Source organism: Aulostomus chinensis, chromosome 13 (genome assembly GCF_037954235.1).
Source record: "Aulostomus chinensis isolate RoL2024-O1b breed Wild chromosome 13, RoL_Achi_v1.0, whole genome shotgun sequence".
NCBI classification, from domain to species: domain Eukaryota; kingdom Metazoa; phylum Chordata; class Actinopteri; order Syngnathiformes; family Aulostomidae; genus Aulostomus; species Aulostomus chinensis.
The window spans coordinates 23,766,591-23,784,470 of NC_141332.1; the positions used below are offsets into that span (position 1 = coordinate 23,766,591).

The 17,880-nt window shown below is 42.7% G+C and overlaps 1 protein-coding gene across 11 annotated transcripts in view; it reads left to right on the forward strand.

Moving 5' to 3' along the window:
* The window catches only part of rapgef2b (Rap guanine nucleotide exchange factor 2b), a 104,946-nt gene that overhangs the window by 53,717 nt on the left and 33,349 nt on the right, over positions 1-17,880 (forward strand). For 6 of the 11 annotated variants that reach the window (XM_086222201.1, XM_086222202.1, XM_086222209.1 and 3 more), the window contains exon 7: positions 4,237-4,254. The exons of 3 other annotated variants lie outside the window; for them this stretch is intronic. In XM_086222201.1, the coding sequence (XP_086078327.1) occupies positions 4,237-4,254 (18 nt within the window). Of the gene's footprint in view, positions 1-4,236; positions 4,255-12,695; positions 13,270-17,880 lie in introns of those variants that run through there. 2 more of the 11 variants (XM_086222211.1, XM_086222212.1) reach the window with 2 other exon arrangements.

Consider the following 17,880-nt stretch of genomic DNA (forward strand, 5'->3'; position numbering starts at 1 on the left):
ATTTTTAGGCGAACTGATAGAATTGTTATTATTTTTGTTGTTCAAATTTTCCATGATATCTTGATTTTTATGGTTATCTTGAATTCTTGCGGTCATGATGTGCAGTGAAGATCTGTTATTGTGACAGCCCCATGGTAGCTATTTAAAAATGAGACGATCTCAGACGTAATTATTTTAATTTTGAAAAGCCTGGTGCCTCCGCAGTGCTCAGTGCTGTAGTAAATAATTATCCTCAAACACGTAATCCCAAACGCTGCCAGAAATAAAACAGTCCTATGAGACAGTGAGGTCACCGGTTTGATCCCAGCTGCAGGATCAAATGCCATCAATGAACATACAATATACTCTTTGAATTTAAGATTGGGCTTTAAAGAATATCAAAATGTGAAAAGTAACATTCTCTTTGGAAAGAAGCAGCAGTGCCGTAACTGACTGACTCCTGGGCCACTGAACTGAATGTGCTGACAGAGCCTTACAAAGACAGGAGTTGCTGTTATTGATGAAACAACAAAAAGCTGGTGTGAGAGTGAAAGAGCGACAACCACGAGGAAACAATGGCAGGGAACTCTGCGTAATCTGAAAAGCCCTGTTCAGAAGTTCTTCAGATTTTTTTTCCTTGCGACACCAGTGTGAAGATTACCTCATCAGCATTAAATTAGCAGATTAAATGACGTGTCAATTATGAATCATTCATTGGATCTCACAGTGAGATTCATCCTTGCTCGAGCACCAACCATGGCATAGAAAGAGAGAGACCCTCTGCCTTCAAATGGACATCAGAAACAAATGATAAAACCACATTTTTATAGATTCCAACCCATGCGTTTCTCTGTAGAAAGACGATTCAAACGTCACGTATGGCTTGTTCTGACGGCCCTGGTAGGATTGTCTGAGAACAGCTATGAGTGCTGCTGTCATCCCTGAGCTGCATTCAGGCTCGGTTATGTGCGTTTCTCTGGAGAGTAACAGCTGAAATACCTCCAATCAAAACATAATGCTAGCCTTGTCAAGGAACTCCCACTGAGAGCACACACACACACACACACACACACACACACACACTAACTTAAGCAGACCCATTATCCGTATGAAGATAATGCAGTACAATAATAGTCTTGCTTCAGGACAGTATTTATGCAAATGAAGGCCTCATTTTAATCTGTTTGGAGTCAAAAACTACATTTGCTAATCACTTGGAGGTGGGGGAGTATTTACATGCCGTTGTTGGATACATTGATTGGTCCATTAGCTGATGAAGTTATCAGTCGGTACAACTTATGTTGCATCGTGCATCGAATTAAATGTAATGTGGCTCACGATTAAATGAAATTGTACAAATTCCTTACAGTAAAATAAGCATGTAAATTAAACACAATTTTAAGTATTTAAAAAAAAAAATCATATGAATATTTTTAGTGTTAGAATAGAGATAGAAGCTAAAAACAGGGTTTGGAAAAGAACAAATCACCAAGAGTGGCCTGTTTTAAATGTGAGTGTCCTCGTGCTAAAAGGGACAAAGTCACAGTGTTCTTGAGTAGAACATCAGCCTTTTATTGTCCTGACATTTGCAGTAACTTTCAGGCTCAGGATGATTTTTGCCTCAGAATCATTTATCACAATCATAAGTTAATGTAAGACATTATTTTTTATCTCAGTGTATTTATTATGAGCCTAGCTGTAGCTCTGTCTTCACAATGCTTTGGTGAAGATTAAATAATTACCAAACAGATGAATTATCTCAAAATAAGTGCCGTACTGGGAACACGTGACACGGATGTGCTCATGTGAAGCACAGCGCTGATCAAGTTTGTAATAATGTGCCATTATTAGGAGTCAGTATCCTATCATTTCAATAGCCAAGGATCAGGATGGTTGCATATAAATACATTTCTGTTTTCATAGATGTGTCCTGAATAAATTGGGTTCATGAAAGAGGCCAGTGTTTAGGATGCAACACATGCCTCCTGTGTGCCCGGCCCTGAGCAGTGGGTTCAAATTTTCTTTCCTTGTTCAGACTGAAGACCCACCAGGTATATTTTTTTATCACTACCTCTCTGCTCAAGTTAAGCAGAAAGTCTCAAATTGGTCCTAAGAAAGTTTAATAAACACAACACACACACACACACACACACACACACACACACACACACACACAGATCCCTTTCACTTGAGTCACTGAGTGAGGTCTTTGTGCAGATTCTCTCCCCCTCACTGAGTTGGAAACATTGCGGCTGCTGTCAGGAAAGCTTCAGGTTGCAATGATTTTATCATCACCATTTTTGATGACTTCCACAATCTCCTTCACTCGCTCCTCATCCTTAAAAAGATCTCCTCCTGCGCCCAAACAGACCCCCTAGACTCTCAGAGCTGATGATGCTCCTCCTCTGGGTTTACTCACCGGCCAGCCGGGCATCTAAATGCCCAAACAGCTGGTCTATAATTATACAAGCAGCGGGATGCAGACAATCAATACTCCTTTTACTCTTTCCTCCACCCGGGTGGCCTGGTGGTTAGTGAGGCCGCCCTGTAATAAGAAGGTCACAGGTTTAATCCCAGCAACATCCAAAGTGTCCATCAGCAATCATGTGCTCTGTTGGAGTGTCCTTGACAAGGACGTTGCTCACTTGTCTGCCATCGACTTTTAAAAATGTTTTAGGATGTTTATTATACAAGAGATATTCCACACAATGCTGAATTGAATTGAACGGGTTAACCATCATTTTGATGTACAAGAAATTGCGATTGTGACTCATAATCCACTGGATAGGATTAATATAATTAGTGAAGTGCATTACAAAGTTATTGACCCGTCCAAAACAAAGAGAGATTCTATGACCCACCGAAGCGCGTCTAGATCAGTTTTCTGTTTCCATATCAGGAGTCAACAACTGATAATAAGGAAAAATGTTGCCCGTGGCTTGGTTGAGTGTCTGCACGGAACAATGAAGGGAGAGGTAAAAAAAGATCAGATGGAAAAATAACAAAGTTGCCTCTAGTTTTTTTTATTGTATGAAAAACCATAACAAAATAAAACTCTAAATGAAACTATTTGGGATTCTAGCTTTGGTCTGTGCTATCTGGCTGCTGGCTGAGAAAGAGTAGTCTTAATGTTCTCTTGGCAGAAATCAAATAACAAAAGTTCCCAAAATAACATGTTATGAGTTCTTCTGAACGTGTTGTGAAATTCTGATATTGTGGCAGCCCTCGGTGGAGCTGTGTGGTTAAATATCAGGTGAAATACTCTTTTTACCCAGATAAATTAGCTTTATTTTGATGTTGACTGGTTTGAAATAAGAATATTCACATCATGCCACTTGGTGGTTATTGAATATCAAATTCTAAGACCACCTACAATTTCCTGGACTTTAAACGCTCTCAAAACACTGGTCAGACAGTTTGCAGTTTTGTGTTTTCATGAACTGAGAGATCAGACAGGCTAGATGTATCCTCTCCAAGAGAAATCATCTGAGTTTTAGGCTTAACAGAACTGCTGTAATGAGTCAGAGGCTTTAAATTCCCTCCACCCTGCTCCTGTCTGTTTGAGGAGATTTTCCCTAAAGGTTTTAAAGTTAATTTTGGGAAGACATCAGGTTTTGTTTTGTTTTTTAATTTGTTTTGTTTTTTTTTCTAAAAAAAAAAAAAAAAAAAAAAAAGCACTACACGCCAGCGTTGTTTAATTGGACTCATTCTCTGCATAGAGGTCGAAAATGTCCCGCAAAGGTAATGAGGAGGTTGAGGAGTTAAAGTGATCTGTTCAGTAATCTGCAGGCATGCAACAATGGAAGGATGTGTGTGCAAGACAGAATAATAATGCTTGTGTCTGTGTGTTCCACCTGTCCTTGGCTAAGAACACACAGAAAGTTGGATTTTCACCTTGAAAATCCATTAATCTGATGACAACTATGAGAAGACTTTGCCAGTGGGTTTAAAGAGTCTTTTGCTTTCAGCACAAAGATACTTCAAGACGAACGAAACACAGTGAGACTGTCTGTGTCAAAAATGGGGAGGACATAATTACTTCTTCACTTTAAAAAAAAAATCAATATAAGCAGAAATGATTGCAATATCATTTATAGGCTGTATCTCCCAGCCGTGTTTGGTGCAGAACACTGCTTTTTAACACGACATTGAAGCGTCACCTGCAATTTCTCACATCCTCGAGGGGTAACTGGCATGTTTGATAACTTTCATCTCCTCTGTTTCTTTTCATTGCTCTCTCCTTAATCGGGCTCCCAGGAATGCAATAAACCTCAGGTACCATATCTATTATAACAGTGTTGTGTGTCTGTGTGTAGTACATATGTCTGTATGTGTGTGTGTAGGTGTGTGTCCTGCTCTCTCTGTTCTCCAGCTGTGTTTGTGCTTTTGCTGGCAGTTTAATCTGTATCTCTTCTCCATTCATGGTATCTGTTGCTGCTGCTGCTACACTTCCTTAATAAATACATTTGCTGGCATCAACTGATAAAAACAAAGAAGGAAGCCCGCGCCACAATCCAATTATATTACCACAACAGTTCCATTAATTACATTTTTCTTTCAAACAAAGCTGATAGAATGCTCCTTCTACTGGTATTATTCAGTTTCTGATGTATGCTTGAGTTGAGAAACAACCTTGCTCGCTGGAGAGTGGGCCTCATCTTGGTGATTGGAGTGAAAGGATAATCACTCTGGTGCAACGTACGGGCCTGTAAAAGAAGAGATAATGGCAACGACGTGGATGATTGAGGTGTGTAGTATTTCCGGCGCTGCTGATGTGCTTGATAGTGGCAGTGACTGTCTTCAGGCTCTTGGATTGTAGTCATCCCTTCAGTGTGGGTGTGGTTTTTGCTGGGTCTTTCCTCAGTGTTGAGTGACTTGTGCTGCTGCTAATGTGCAAACCGCTTCATTATGATGGCTTTGAAACTGACTGGATGTATCCAAGCATGACACCGCTATTTAAAGACTGCTTTCCCTGCCAGGACTGCAGGGAGTTATCACCATGAAGCTATACGTGTGGAACAGTCGATCATATTTCAGTATTGCATCATGGAGTCGCGGCTGTATGCGAGCTGAAATGGACTGTGAGCAAGCCGTTCAGTGCTCGAGGTGTTGAGTGTTCAGACCTGCTGAGAAATGTGAGAGAACAAACCTGCCACTCTCATCTGCGGAGAAGCTCCTATTTTTAGTGCTGTCCTTTGTGACAACCTGCTCTGCTTCTTCAGCTGTGCAGATACAAAAGCTTCCGGTTTTTGAATCGTTATTGTATTGGAACTGCTGCCATGAAAGCAAAACAGCTCATTGTATGCTACTTTCTCACCTTATCCACTGGCATTCCTTCATCTTGAGATATTCAGTGTAAGATACTGCCTTTACTTTTAAAGGGGACGTATAGAATGGATAAGAGTGAGTCTTAAGATCCAGAAATACAAAGGCAATGTTAAACGTCCTGTTCCCTCGTCTCCAAGTCAACAGGGTCTTTGAGTCAGTTTTGAGTTAAGTGCCTGAAACAATGTCAATAATAGCTGAAAGCTTATTACACTAGCTTAAAATTTTGGTCTGCAGTATCTGTAAATATCACACTTTTGAGTACTGAAGACTTGGTGCCTTTGAAACAGTGGTTGTGAAAACTACAGTTCTGCAGTCAGTGACTCCTACCAAAGAACCAGGAGAGAACCCACGCAGGCACAGGGAGAACATGCAGACTCCACACACAAAGACCCCGTGCCCGAGCCGGGACTCGAACCCGGAACCTTCTTGCTGTGAGGCGACAGTGCTGACCAATGCGCCACCGTGTCGCCCCCAGCAACACACAGCTCACAGATCCACACATATTCTGTATATGCACAAGCACTGAAAACGTGAATTTTTCATGATACGGCCCATTGAACCCAGTAAAGCTGGAGCAGATGAATACATCCTAAATCCAAACACAGCGATTTTTGTGTGTGGGTTTCTTTTTAGATTATTGAAGTTACTTAATTATATTTACCTTTATTACACATTTGTAATTCTTTAAGAACAAATTCATATACAGGGGTGCAGCCTGGCATGGTGACTGCTGAAGAGGACGTAGCTCATATGTTTTAAATATTAGAAAATACAATTTATTGTTGCAGTTCAAGTAGGGCTTCCTTTGTTACATTTAGCTGAGTATCTCTGAACAAAGACACTAAAAAACAAATCTGGGTTTGAAGTTATTTATAGCCAAATATCAAACATGATGGAAATAGAACGGATATTTTCGGGATAGTGCACATTCCATAATGCGTGTGAGATTATATCTTGTGCAACTGAGGAGAACAAGCTACTCATTTACTGGCTATGGTTCATTTGTTCAGTTCTCAACCAGTGTGTTACCATACACGCTTACTGACATTTGATGTGCTTTTCATGTCAGTTTTGACATTCAAAGACCTTTTTGAAAGTGGAGTATTTTTCAAAAGACTTGACGGATGACATTTATTTCCATGATAATGAGCCTGCAGTGCGAGGACAACAAAGTAAGCTGTTTTTGTTTTGTTTTTTGTTTGTTTTTTTGGCCGTAAAAATTGGATCAAAATCTCTCCGTGCAATTACTGGGACAGTCGTTAAAGCTGCTCAGTTTCTAACAATGCTGCAGGAGGTACTTGAGTTGTCAATAACAATGCCTCTTTTCTCACTAAATAAGGGTTAAGTTATGTTATATACGTGTCTAAAAATAAAATGTGTACAACTGTCTTGCTTCATGTCGGGGGCACAGTTCTGGGATTACATCTTGCTGTTGAGAATAGACAGTGACAGGAATGAAAACCAGATCCGGACATGATGAAAGACTTCATATCAGCTGATGGTTCAGTTCATTTTAAAATAATGGACTGGCACTCGTATAATAAAGGAGACTGTTTTTTATTATTGAATCCTTGATTGAATGATTGATTCAAGTCTTTACTTCAAATATACCAAAGTGGCAAAACAAAGACAGAAATGCTGCTATCGGACATTGGCAGTTTAGAATAAAATCATCTGAAATGGAAATATTAATCCATAAAAGTTGAAAATGTAGACTTCACTTCACACAAGCTATCATTGCTTCACACACTTTTCAACAAACTACAGTGTGAACAGTGTTTGCGTCCTTGCCTCTTCCCTCTTCAACATAATCAAGAAGTTGTTTTCGCAAAGTTATTTTTGCTTTGAATGCAGACGGAAACAAAAAAAGCGGAACAAAGGAACAAGTGCGGCAGTTTGTCGATGCCAAAAAGGAAACATATGCAGGCAGTATTGAGTCATTGGTAGCACCTGTTTCAGTTTCAGTCGTGTGACCTTGCCATGTTATATGTGCTGCGCATTTGTATTGTCATGTGCATCCAACCCTGATGGTAAACCTAAAAAATACAAAAAAAATCCCAAAACAAAACAAATGAATCACAGTGGAACACCTCAAGCCAAAATCCCTGCTAAGACTTCCAGTTCATGACCTTCTACAGTTACTCAATGACACAATCCGGAAACTTCTGGTTACTGATCGGCCTCAGACGCCGCTGTCAGGGGTGTAGCTTTGCCACTCATTCTCTAAACACAGCTCCTTTCATTTGGCTGTTCATGATTCATGCACCTGGTAGCAGGTGCAGGGGTGTGACAGATGTTTGCCCCCGTGAACCTACATGTGTAAACCCGTGAACGTGCTTTTGCTGCCTATGTCCCAGCTCATTTATTTCTGTGCAGGTGACAACAGCTCGATGAATAAATGTAGTCCCGTGGTCTGCGGCGGCTAAAGCTAGCCTCCTTATTAGATCATCTTTTCTGGTTCTAACAATGCTATTTAGAGCTGTTCTAATGGTGCTGACAAGTCGAGGATTGATGCACCACACGGGCAGACAGGAGCGCTGTGTTTTCTCTTCATGTGGCCTTCTGTTGGCTCGCACACAAATTCACTGAACAAGGTTAGACACAGATCAATGAATCAGAGTATCTTTGATCCAGTAATAGCCAGCGTGTGTCCATGAAGAAGCCAGTGGTCTTGAAGTTTCCTTTTTCTCTCTGGTGATGAGTAATGTGTTGTCGTTGGTTTGGATTGTGCCTGGAAATCATGATGGATGCTGTCAGACTTTCCGTGTTGCTGGCTTGATTTCCTTGTCCCAGAGGCTAAATGCTCTTCTGTAATTGCAGAGTTGACAGCATTTAATTTAAACGATTAGCCAATTCATAACCTCAACTGTAAATAGCACCTACAAATGTGTTATTTCTTCTCCAGAGGAGGGGAATGGCCACAAAGTAAACAATACAACACTATCACCATGGGCCACAAATACTATTATAACTCTGTAAGTATTACGGTTGGATTGTGGATCGATGGTGATTTATTTCCTCCATACATTATTAAAATTCCTTTCAAGTCGTGAAGAAAATAACACAGCTCAATTTATCTCATTTGAAGCTTTCATCATCTATTTCTGTGTAAATACAATATTTGAAATCCTGCTGTTTTACACACATGCGGATTGTATAGCCAGCAATGTATGGACCACAGTGCTTTCTGTGAATACACTAAATAAAATCTATATTCTTTATTGAACACACACATAACAAAATTAACTAAACCTGAGTGGCAATGATGGAGGCAGAAAACCCCTGTAATCCTTGACTAAAATAACACAATAGAATATAACAACTCAGTCCGTGATTGTACTCATACACTTGCAGCAGATGAAACTGCGGTAAATTTTCACAGCCTTTGAAAGATAAATATGCTCTTTGTCGTGAAGGGAGAGAATATTACCCCATGTTGGTCTTAAGCTGGTCTACGGGGTACAAACCCACAAAATGACAGCGATGCCACAGAGCCAGACTCCAAGCATGTACTCAACTGTAGTGACAGCACCCCATCACACTCCCCTCCCTTCAGGGGAGAACATGCTCACAGGCATCCCTCACTCATCCTCCCCACCTACTTCTCCCATCCCAGGGTCCCTCAAATACCGGGCATCCCTCTGATGGCCTCTCAGCAAACCCGGCCACAGACTCAAGCCTCTGTCCCTGTGTCTGTTCTCTTTCGATATGGTTGTTATGGTTAGAGGAAATAGAAAACTTCAAGACAATTGAATTTCTGGTGAGGAACTGACATACTGGATGAGGAGGAACTGAGCCTCAGGCGTGCAGCGTAGATTTGGTTACCACTATAGTTGTTTGTCAAACATGAAGCAGCTTGTCATTTGGGATTTTCTCCTTTTTTGTGCTATGTGCTCGTGTGTATGCCTCTGACTTTAAATGCTGCTCGATGATGAAAAATGTTTTTCTCACTTTACGGCGCTGAAAAAGACTGCTTTCATCTTAACTGTTTTTTTATTAAAATGTAGAAAAATCTGTCTTGCACTGTTAAATTGCCAAAAATCAACAGCAATGACTTGAAATTGGATCTGAGTGCTGTTTTTATGTGAGAATTTAAGGAGATTGATGCTACTTATGCATCTATACACACCCGTGGAGCATCAAGTGTTCATGTGTTCATGGTATGTATCTAAGCATGGCATAACGGATACTGATAGGTCCTAGAAGAGGTCCTTGTGACTGACAGTTTTTAGTAAGTCAACCCGCTTTCAAGCGCATGCTGGAATAGCCTTTTCTCTGTGAGATAGATGCTTTTGTCATGAAATAATCAGTTTTTTTGCTTCTCAGCATTTCTGTTATTGCTTTGATTTGTCTAAGTTTGTGCAGTGTGTGTGTGTGTGTGTGTGTGTGTGTGTGTGTGTTTATGTGTGTGTGTGTGTGCGTGTGTGTGTGTGTGTGCGTGTGTGTGTGCGTGCGTGCATGCGTGTGTGCGTGCGTGCGCACGCGTGGGTGTCATGTGCTTGTGCTCTGGTGTGTCATCCAGCCCAGTAATGAGGTTTTTATGGCTCTAATGCTACGCATCAGCAAGCAAAACACCATCACTTGGCTGCTGCTGCTGCTGCTGCTGCAATGCGTGGAGCAGTTGCAGCCATGCCGGATTCACTCATTGTTTACAAGTGGCCCACGCACACAGACACAGACACAGACACACACACACACACACACACACACACACACCTCATGCATTTAGCACACACTGCAATTGGGCATGAGTACATTAATGTTATTCTCATGTGGCCCTTGTCACGTCACTGTCACAATCCTTTAAGATCGATGCCTCCCTGCCTCTCTCCCTTTACATTTAGCTTGTGATTAGTTAGGGGAAAAATGATTAATAGGCTTGTTTGTTCTTAGAAAGCCTCAAATGGGGGAGGTGGGGGGGATGGGCAGGAGGTCTGCTATTCCCCAGACGTGACCCTGTTGTTGTGGTGATGTAATGATGCCCCGGTCCTCCTCCACTTCCCCCCCAGGCAATTGGATATATTAATGATCGGCCTGCACAGCAAAGCACCTGAGCTTTTTTTTGTTTTGTTTTGGTACATTACATCATGGCTCAGGGCAAGAGGGGTGATGTCATAGTGGGTCTCCACCTCCCTCCCTGTAACCGCCTCCCACTCGCCTCCCCATTGCTTTTACTGGAGCAGCTCCAAAACCAGTATGTGCCACTGCTGCTTGCAAGGCATTGTCTGAGGCTGAGTGACCAGGCTCTTTATTCTACATGACAAAAAGCTTCAGCCTCAGAGGTCTGCATAAAAAAATGAATGTATCAACTATTTGATTGGTTTAATTGATTTGATGGTTGTTGTTTGTTTGTTTTTTTCAAATGTGCTGAAATCACCAACTATTTCTTTATTTTATTTTAACAATTTAGGCCTGGAGATAAACTGAGAAACTTAGAATCATTGTTCTTCATGAGTGGAAATCACGTGGAGTCTTAACTCATTATTGTCGTATTGCTTGTATTGTGTGCATTGTGTACCAGTGTCTCCCAACCTGAGGTTTGTTCCACTGTAAGGGGGATGCCAAAAATGGCCGGGCTTGTGTGAGGTCAGAATTAGATTTGCACGTCAATTTAAATCAAAAGAACATGCGAATATCTGCGTATGGCGGTGTTTGTGCAGTCGTCAAAGTTTAACCCGCAGATCTGAAGCAGCTAGGATGGCCCAACTATTGTTAGAAGTTGCCATGGTGATGGTAACTGCTTAGTATATACTGAATGATTCAAGAACCCAGCTGAAGAGACCCCTCCTCAGTGGAGATTGTAACTGCTGTCACTTCAGGTGTTATATCTTGAAAGGAGATTCATCTGGACACGGTGATTTTTACAGTTACACAGCACCAAAGAAACTCACCTTTCAGGCCCCCCCCCCCCAAAAAAAACCATGATCATGACAGTTAAACAGAGGACACAAGCTTCAGTAACACTGCCGAAGGGAGACAAAAACAGTGGAGCAACAATGAAGCAAAGGAAGGGGAATAATAAAAACGCTGTTGTGAGTGTGATGAGCTGGTTCCCGTCTGTATGGTTTCACTGCTTTGAACTGCTGCTGTTTATTGTCTTGGTTGGCCTTTAAACCCTTTTGTTCCCTGTGAGGTGGCTTTGTCATTTCAACTGCCATCGCCCTCATATCTCCGTCTGTCTGGATATTTGCTTCACATGTGACCATCTACCAATATCCACAGTCCCTGCACGGTTATTGCCACCATCACATTATAAACACACACGTCTCTCCAGAGGTAGGTATTGTCATTCAAAGCCCTGGTGGTGACGCTGATGCCCGTAGTAGTACAGCTGAGTGAAGGTGAAGTGCCATTGCCTCTTTCTCTTTTACAAACACACACGCGCGCGCACGCCTCTTCCCTCCCTCCTCCATTTCACCATGTCTCGCTGACTCCGTTGCCACAGCAACTGAAGGCCCTGGAGGGTGTGTGTGTGTGTGTGTGTGTGTGTGTGTGTGTGTGTGTGTGTGTGCGTGCGTGCGTGCGTGCGTGCGTGCGTGCGTGCGTGCGTGCGTGTGTGGAGGGGCTGCATGGCTGGGTGTGGGGGGCTCATGCTCACCCAGTTGCCATGGCTATTCCAGCTGAGTGACGGTGACAGAGTGACATCATCGCTGCCAGTTGTTTGCAGCTTTTTGGCTCATTTTGAACCATTTTCCGTCCTCTCGTCTGCATCTTTCAGCTCCATCTTTATTTCTCTCCACCCTCTCAAGAAATATTTCACCTCTTTCTCTGCCTCTCTTCCTCTTTTGCTCACACTCACTCTCTCAAGAGGAAGCACTGCCGTCTGTGTGTCTGTCTCCCCTCCCAGGAAATGGTTTTCCTTCATTCCGTTACTATGCCAACCGGCTCCAGCCGAGGTCTTGAAGTGAGCGTGATAATGACATTACTCGCACTGTGCTCCTCACCTCTCCCCATCTCTCCAACCCCTCTATCATCCATCCATCTCTCTACCTTTCTTCCTCCCACCACTCCTCTGCTTATCGGCTCATGTTTGGTGTGTTGCTCTGCATGTCACCTCATTTCATCTCTGCATCCCCTCCTCACTTTTATTTTCACATCTGCCCATTTCTCCTCTTTCCATCTCTGTCTGGGCTGGGGGTGTTGTAAGCCCTCCAGAGGAGCACAGCCATAGCAGGAAGGAGGTCCTTACCCCCCCCCCCCTCCACCACCGCCACCACTCCACCGCCACCATCCCCCCTCCCCTCGTCCCCTCCTCCACCCCTGACACACATACACACATCCCCCTGCTCCCGTTACAAACAAACCGCTGGTTTTAACGCACAGCACCTCGGCGGGGGCTGCAGGCGTCCCGCTCTTCAAACCATCTAATGGTGCATAAACGCGTTTGTGTGTGTGTTTTCGCGTGTGTGTAGGTTTACTTTCAGGTGTGGGAGGGGAGGAAGAGAGATAGAGAGTGAAGGCGGAGGGAGCTACCGTGAGTGAAAGTGTTGTCAGCCATTTTTCAGATTTTTTCCCCCCGTTTGCCTCTTTATTATCAGCGCGTCGCTGTTCTCCGGCTGGGGATGTGATTGTCAAGTGCCGGGAGAAGAGAAGCTGGCGCGTCATCGGCTTGGATAAAAGGATATTTTTTCCTACCTCCTCCTCCTCCTCCTCCTCTGTGGTTTTAAGACATTTCTCCGGGAGGCAGCGGGGAGGCTGGAATAAAGGCTGGTGTTGATTTGGAGAGTCTAATCAGGCCGAGCAACAGCGGATACTCTCCAAACTGTCAAGCCGCCGCCTCCTTCTACAGAGACGGCGCAGCTGAGGGAGGGGAGAGGGCCGGCGGATGAAAATGGGGGTCTACGCTGTAGCATAGAGCAGCTCCGGGATGTTATATTTTAGCCCGGCGAACAGTTTTTCATTATGAAACCATTAGCAGCATCAGACAGCAATGGAGTCCCGAGCCAGCAAGATAAAACCCCGGTAAGTAGCGTATCGACGTGCAACGTTCTCTCTCCATCTTCCTCCCCATCTCCCCCACCTCTCCCCCCTCATTTATGACCCAACAGATATGATTACCGGTCCTATAATGGACGTGCATCGGATTTCTATCGAGCCTCAAGACGAATGAACGCGGGGGAGGTCAAGGACGAAGCGGAAACCCGAACGGCTTGACTGGTTGTTGCCCAGCCGAGCCTCGGATGTGTGTCAGTGTGTTGTACTAGAAAGGGCCGCCATGTGCTTTCTGTCACACACACACACACACACACATACATATACACACGCGCGTATATACACGCGAGCGTGCGCGCAATTTCCAGTGAACGTGCATTTTAAGGACTCTATCGATGTAAGAGGCCGTAATAAAATAATACATGTTAGTGTGAGTGACACAATAATGTGACCAATAAAAGATACAGTTGTGATTTGGTTATACTCACACACACACACACACACACACACACACACACACACACACACACTCACTCACTCAGCGGTGCAGATGCGTGTGTTTTACGACTGACGTCTCTGCCCTCATAATGTTTTACAGCACACAATGACAATACTTGACTGTAGCTCCGTAAGACATGGCTGTGAAGAGAACCAGGCCACGTAGGATTTATTGTACCAGCAGTAGGTGGGAGGTGATGTCATGAGTGCAGGGATGAAGCTGCCCTAAATTCACTTATCCATCCTTTTAGCCTCCACAACCTACTGAAGCCCAGTGAGACTGTGGCAGCTGATTTAGTGGGTGTTGTTTAATGTTTTAAAAGTATTGGATATACTATTTATATATATGTGTGTGCCCGTGTGCGTCAGCTTTATGGTAGTGAGTGACCCAAGGGCTGTTTAAGCTGCTGCTGGTGCTGTCCGTGGTGCTGGAAGCAGTCGGCAGCTCCAGCAGACACTCGCAGGCTTGAGCTGATCTGCACTTGAACGCTGAAGGGATTGATTGACTGTCAGCGCCGCTGGTATCACTCTCACACCGGGACCACACACACACACTCACACTCACACACACACACTCACACAGAAGCAGGGCCGTAAATCCCACTGATGGACAGTTCCTGTATTGCAGAGCACAGATGCTGGATCACCTTAATATACTCATAATAGTCATGGATGTGTCACTGTTGATGACATACATCATCCACCTTCCCTGCCATTGGTGCAGCTACCATAAGGGAGGCCTTCATGGTGCCAAGGGACATTGAATCAAATGGAGTCAAAATGCATAATTTAGAACTGAAAATATGTGTTTAGCTGAATACCTCATATATATATATATCCACAAAATTAACAAGAATCAATGCATTCGGTTCTAGTGTGCCAGAGGGAAGTCAGTTTAAAATCATAATTTAGACCGACCTGTGGGTGCTAACTCAACTGCCTCCAGTGTTTTATTGTGTATATAGAATATATAGTGTAGCATCTTGTGGCATGTGGAAACAGATGATACCTTAATATCACACTTCAAGATAATTACGTGCTCATGGCTCGTCTGGAGTGACCTATGGGCCTAAGTGTGTGTGTGTGTGTCACCTGAATAACGTCCTCACTGAAACTGACCTTTTAACGCTCATTTGACAGATTAGTATGGAAACGGTCAGAATTGCTGAACACTTAACAATATTACCGTTACAATAATCAGAAGGGCATTATTTATGTTGCAGACAATAAAACCGACATACGTTGGCTTTTTTCAGCACATGGCTGTTGGACATCAGTAAAACCTGTTCATGGAATTTCCCCCTCTGTTGTTTATCTCTTTATCTTCTCTCACAGTCCCTTAATGGTATTGTTTTCTTATGTTGTTAACATATTAATGGTGGCTTGTGTAAATACTAATTTATCCCAGCAGGAAGCCAACATGGGCTGAGAAAATCCCAGCCACCATCCCTCATTACTCTGGTGACATCACTGCAGCATCATCATGGCCAGTTGTTGTTAAAAGCCTGGTTTATTTGCACTTGTATGGTTTGTTAGTTTCAGTTGTATTTATTTACATTTTTAATACAACATGCTGACACAACTCTTAATTCCTCATGATTGATTACATTTTCATGAACTTTTTATTTATTTATTTTACCATTTAATGCGGTTCATGTCCATGGACTGAATTTAACTGCTCACCTGTTTTAACTGGGCTCATTTTGGATATTAGACCAGTACAGATCATGCTAAGGGACTGGGAGGCTTTCAGGAAATGAAAGGGAAGTTTATATTGATACATTTCATTATCTACTTGCCGCTGGGTCTCATTGCAATCTTTTCAAAATGTCAGCAATCTGAAAAAGGACCAAAAAATGCTATTTAGGATATTTAGTGATCTTTTGTAAATGCCCAAACATACTTTAACTAGGGAAAATGGCCCATTTTATACAGTAACTGACATGTGGAGCAACAGTAGAGTCCCTCTGTCTTCAATTTAAGTAGACATTTCTTCTGTTCTGACTGCTGGCTATTGTGGTACTGTCTCGTGGATTTGCGACTAGCAAGAGGAAAGCCCAGTTAGCACATCAGGCCCATTTAATCAGACACCCTTCCGAAAGGTTTTTAATCTCTTGATCCGCGAGGCTCAGGAAAGCGAGAAGCTGCCGCCATGGTCAGAGGGAATCTCTGGGATGTGCCTGCTGCCTCTTAGCTCCCCAACTTGGGCAATTTTTCATTCTTTAACAAGTAGATGGACTTAAAACCACATGGGAAAAGTTTTAAAGGCCTTTGGGCATTTAAAAAATTCAGGAATTCTACAAGAAAAATATTTTTTTGTTGTTTTGTTTCACTCCATAATTTAAAATCTGTTGAACCTCTCATTTGAATGTGCTAAGTGAAAATTGCAGGCTCTTTTGGAGAATCTTGCATGCTCTGTAAACCATGGAGGGCTGCACGTCAGAGCTTGGTCACCTTCTGTAATGGACATCTAGTGTAGTAGCTTAGCTTCACCCCTCAGCATGTAAAGGCGGTAAAGAGATTGAGAGCCTGCCAGTGCTTCCGCCCACCAATCTAGGTCATTAGGTCTGCAGTGTAATTTAAGGAGCACCACATCTGCTCACATGAGGCAGAACTGAGTGTTGTGGCTCGAGCATTAGAGCAATGTTTAATCCTCCTGTGACAGCTGATTGTATGTATTTTCAGCTCGGGTTCTACAGAGCTTACTGCATTTGTTTGAGAGGGAACATTGATTTTGGACCACAGGAGTAAAAAGGCATGTAGACGGTAGGAGACGAATCAGGATTTATGAGCATATCATGCTGAACTCTGCAGATGGATTGCTGACAATGATAACACACACACACACACACACACACACACACACACACACACACACACACATATATATATATATATATATATATATATATATATATATATATATATATATATATATATATATATATATATATATATATATATATATAGTAATTATGCTGCAGTGCTTAATGAGTGCATGTCATGATTGTGCTGACAACAATCTAAGCTCTTGCATGCCATCGGGCCCAGGAGGTCAGTGGACCACATGCTTATAGACTGAATGGACCCTGGCTTATTGACCAACAGAGAGATGACCTAAATGAGTGTAGAGAAAGGATTACGTGTTTATTATCCTCTCCCTTTATCCCTTTCCCTCCCCCTTTCTCTCTCTTCCTCTATTTGGGGGGGGAGTGGCTCTTGTATATGAAAGGGGAGGGGCTTTCTAACTGGTACTGAAAACCACTTGGGGATATCATTATGGACATGTAGACCACAGACGCCGCTGGTTGTAAGGCCGTATTGACAAACTCCACATGACCAGTCTTGTTTTGTGTTTCCTGGTGCACTGACACTCATTGACTGTGCAACCAATGACTAAAAATTTGTCTGTCAGACCTTGCGTTGATTCCTTTATGACATCAGTAACATGATTATACAGATGTGATTTTTTTTCTCTATGCTGAAGTGTGGGATTATAATATTTTAGTATTTTTACTGACCGTTAATCTCATGAAAAGTTCATTCAATCATATGTAATTCCCTGAGGATGTTTATCAGTAAAAAATTAGGCATAAATGTGTGTGTTTCTAACAAGTACAGTAGAGGTACTGTCACTTAGTGTGATACCGTGTGTTTTGGGGTTTTTTTTTTGCATTGTAGTCATTTTGTTGTAAAAGTGGAGCTCTGTGGCACAAGGGATGAATGATTTTCATCAGCTGAAAGTACTTCAAATATTGATGGAAACCCATTTGCCGAATAAGCTCTGACATAACAAATATTTAAGTTTACGTGACTGACCGGCTGTTTTTGCTCCTGACTGCATGCAACATGTCCAATACGAGCTGGCGTGAAAGACCGACTACAACTTGCCCACCTGAAAGTAATTCTCCTCCATTTGTCACTGGTTGATGGCCAAGACCACCTCCTCTTCTGCTGCTTGTCCCAGCTATGTGCGGTGCTGCCTGTACCACCATCTTCTTACAGAAGAAGGCATTGCTTAGTCTAGTTGATAGGGATGCACCTGATTTGCGTTTCCTTTTTTTAAAGGTTGCCTTAAAATTTGCTTGCCAATTAAATGGAAAAATGAGTATTGAGAAATGTATCCCAAAAAAAAAACCAAAA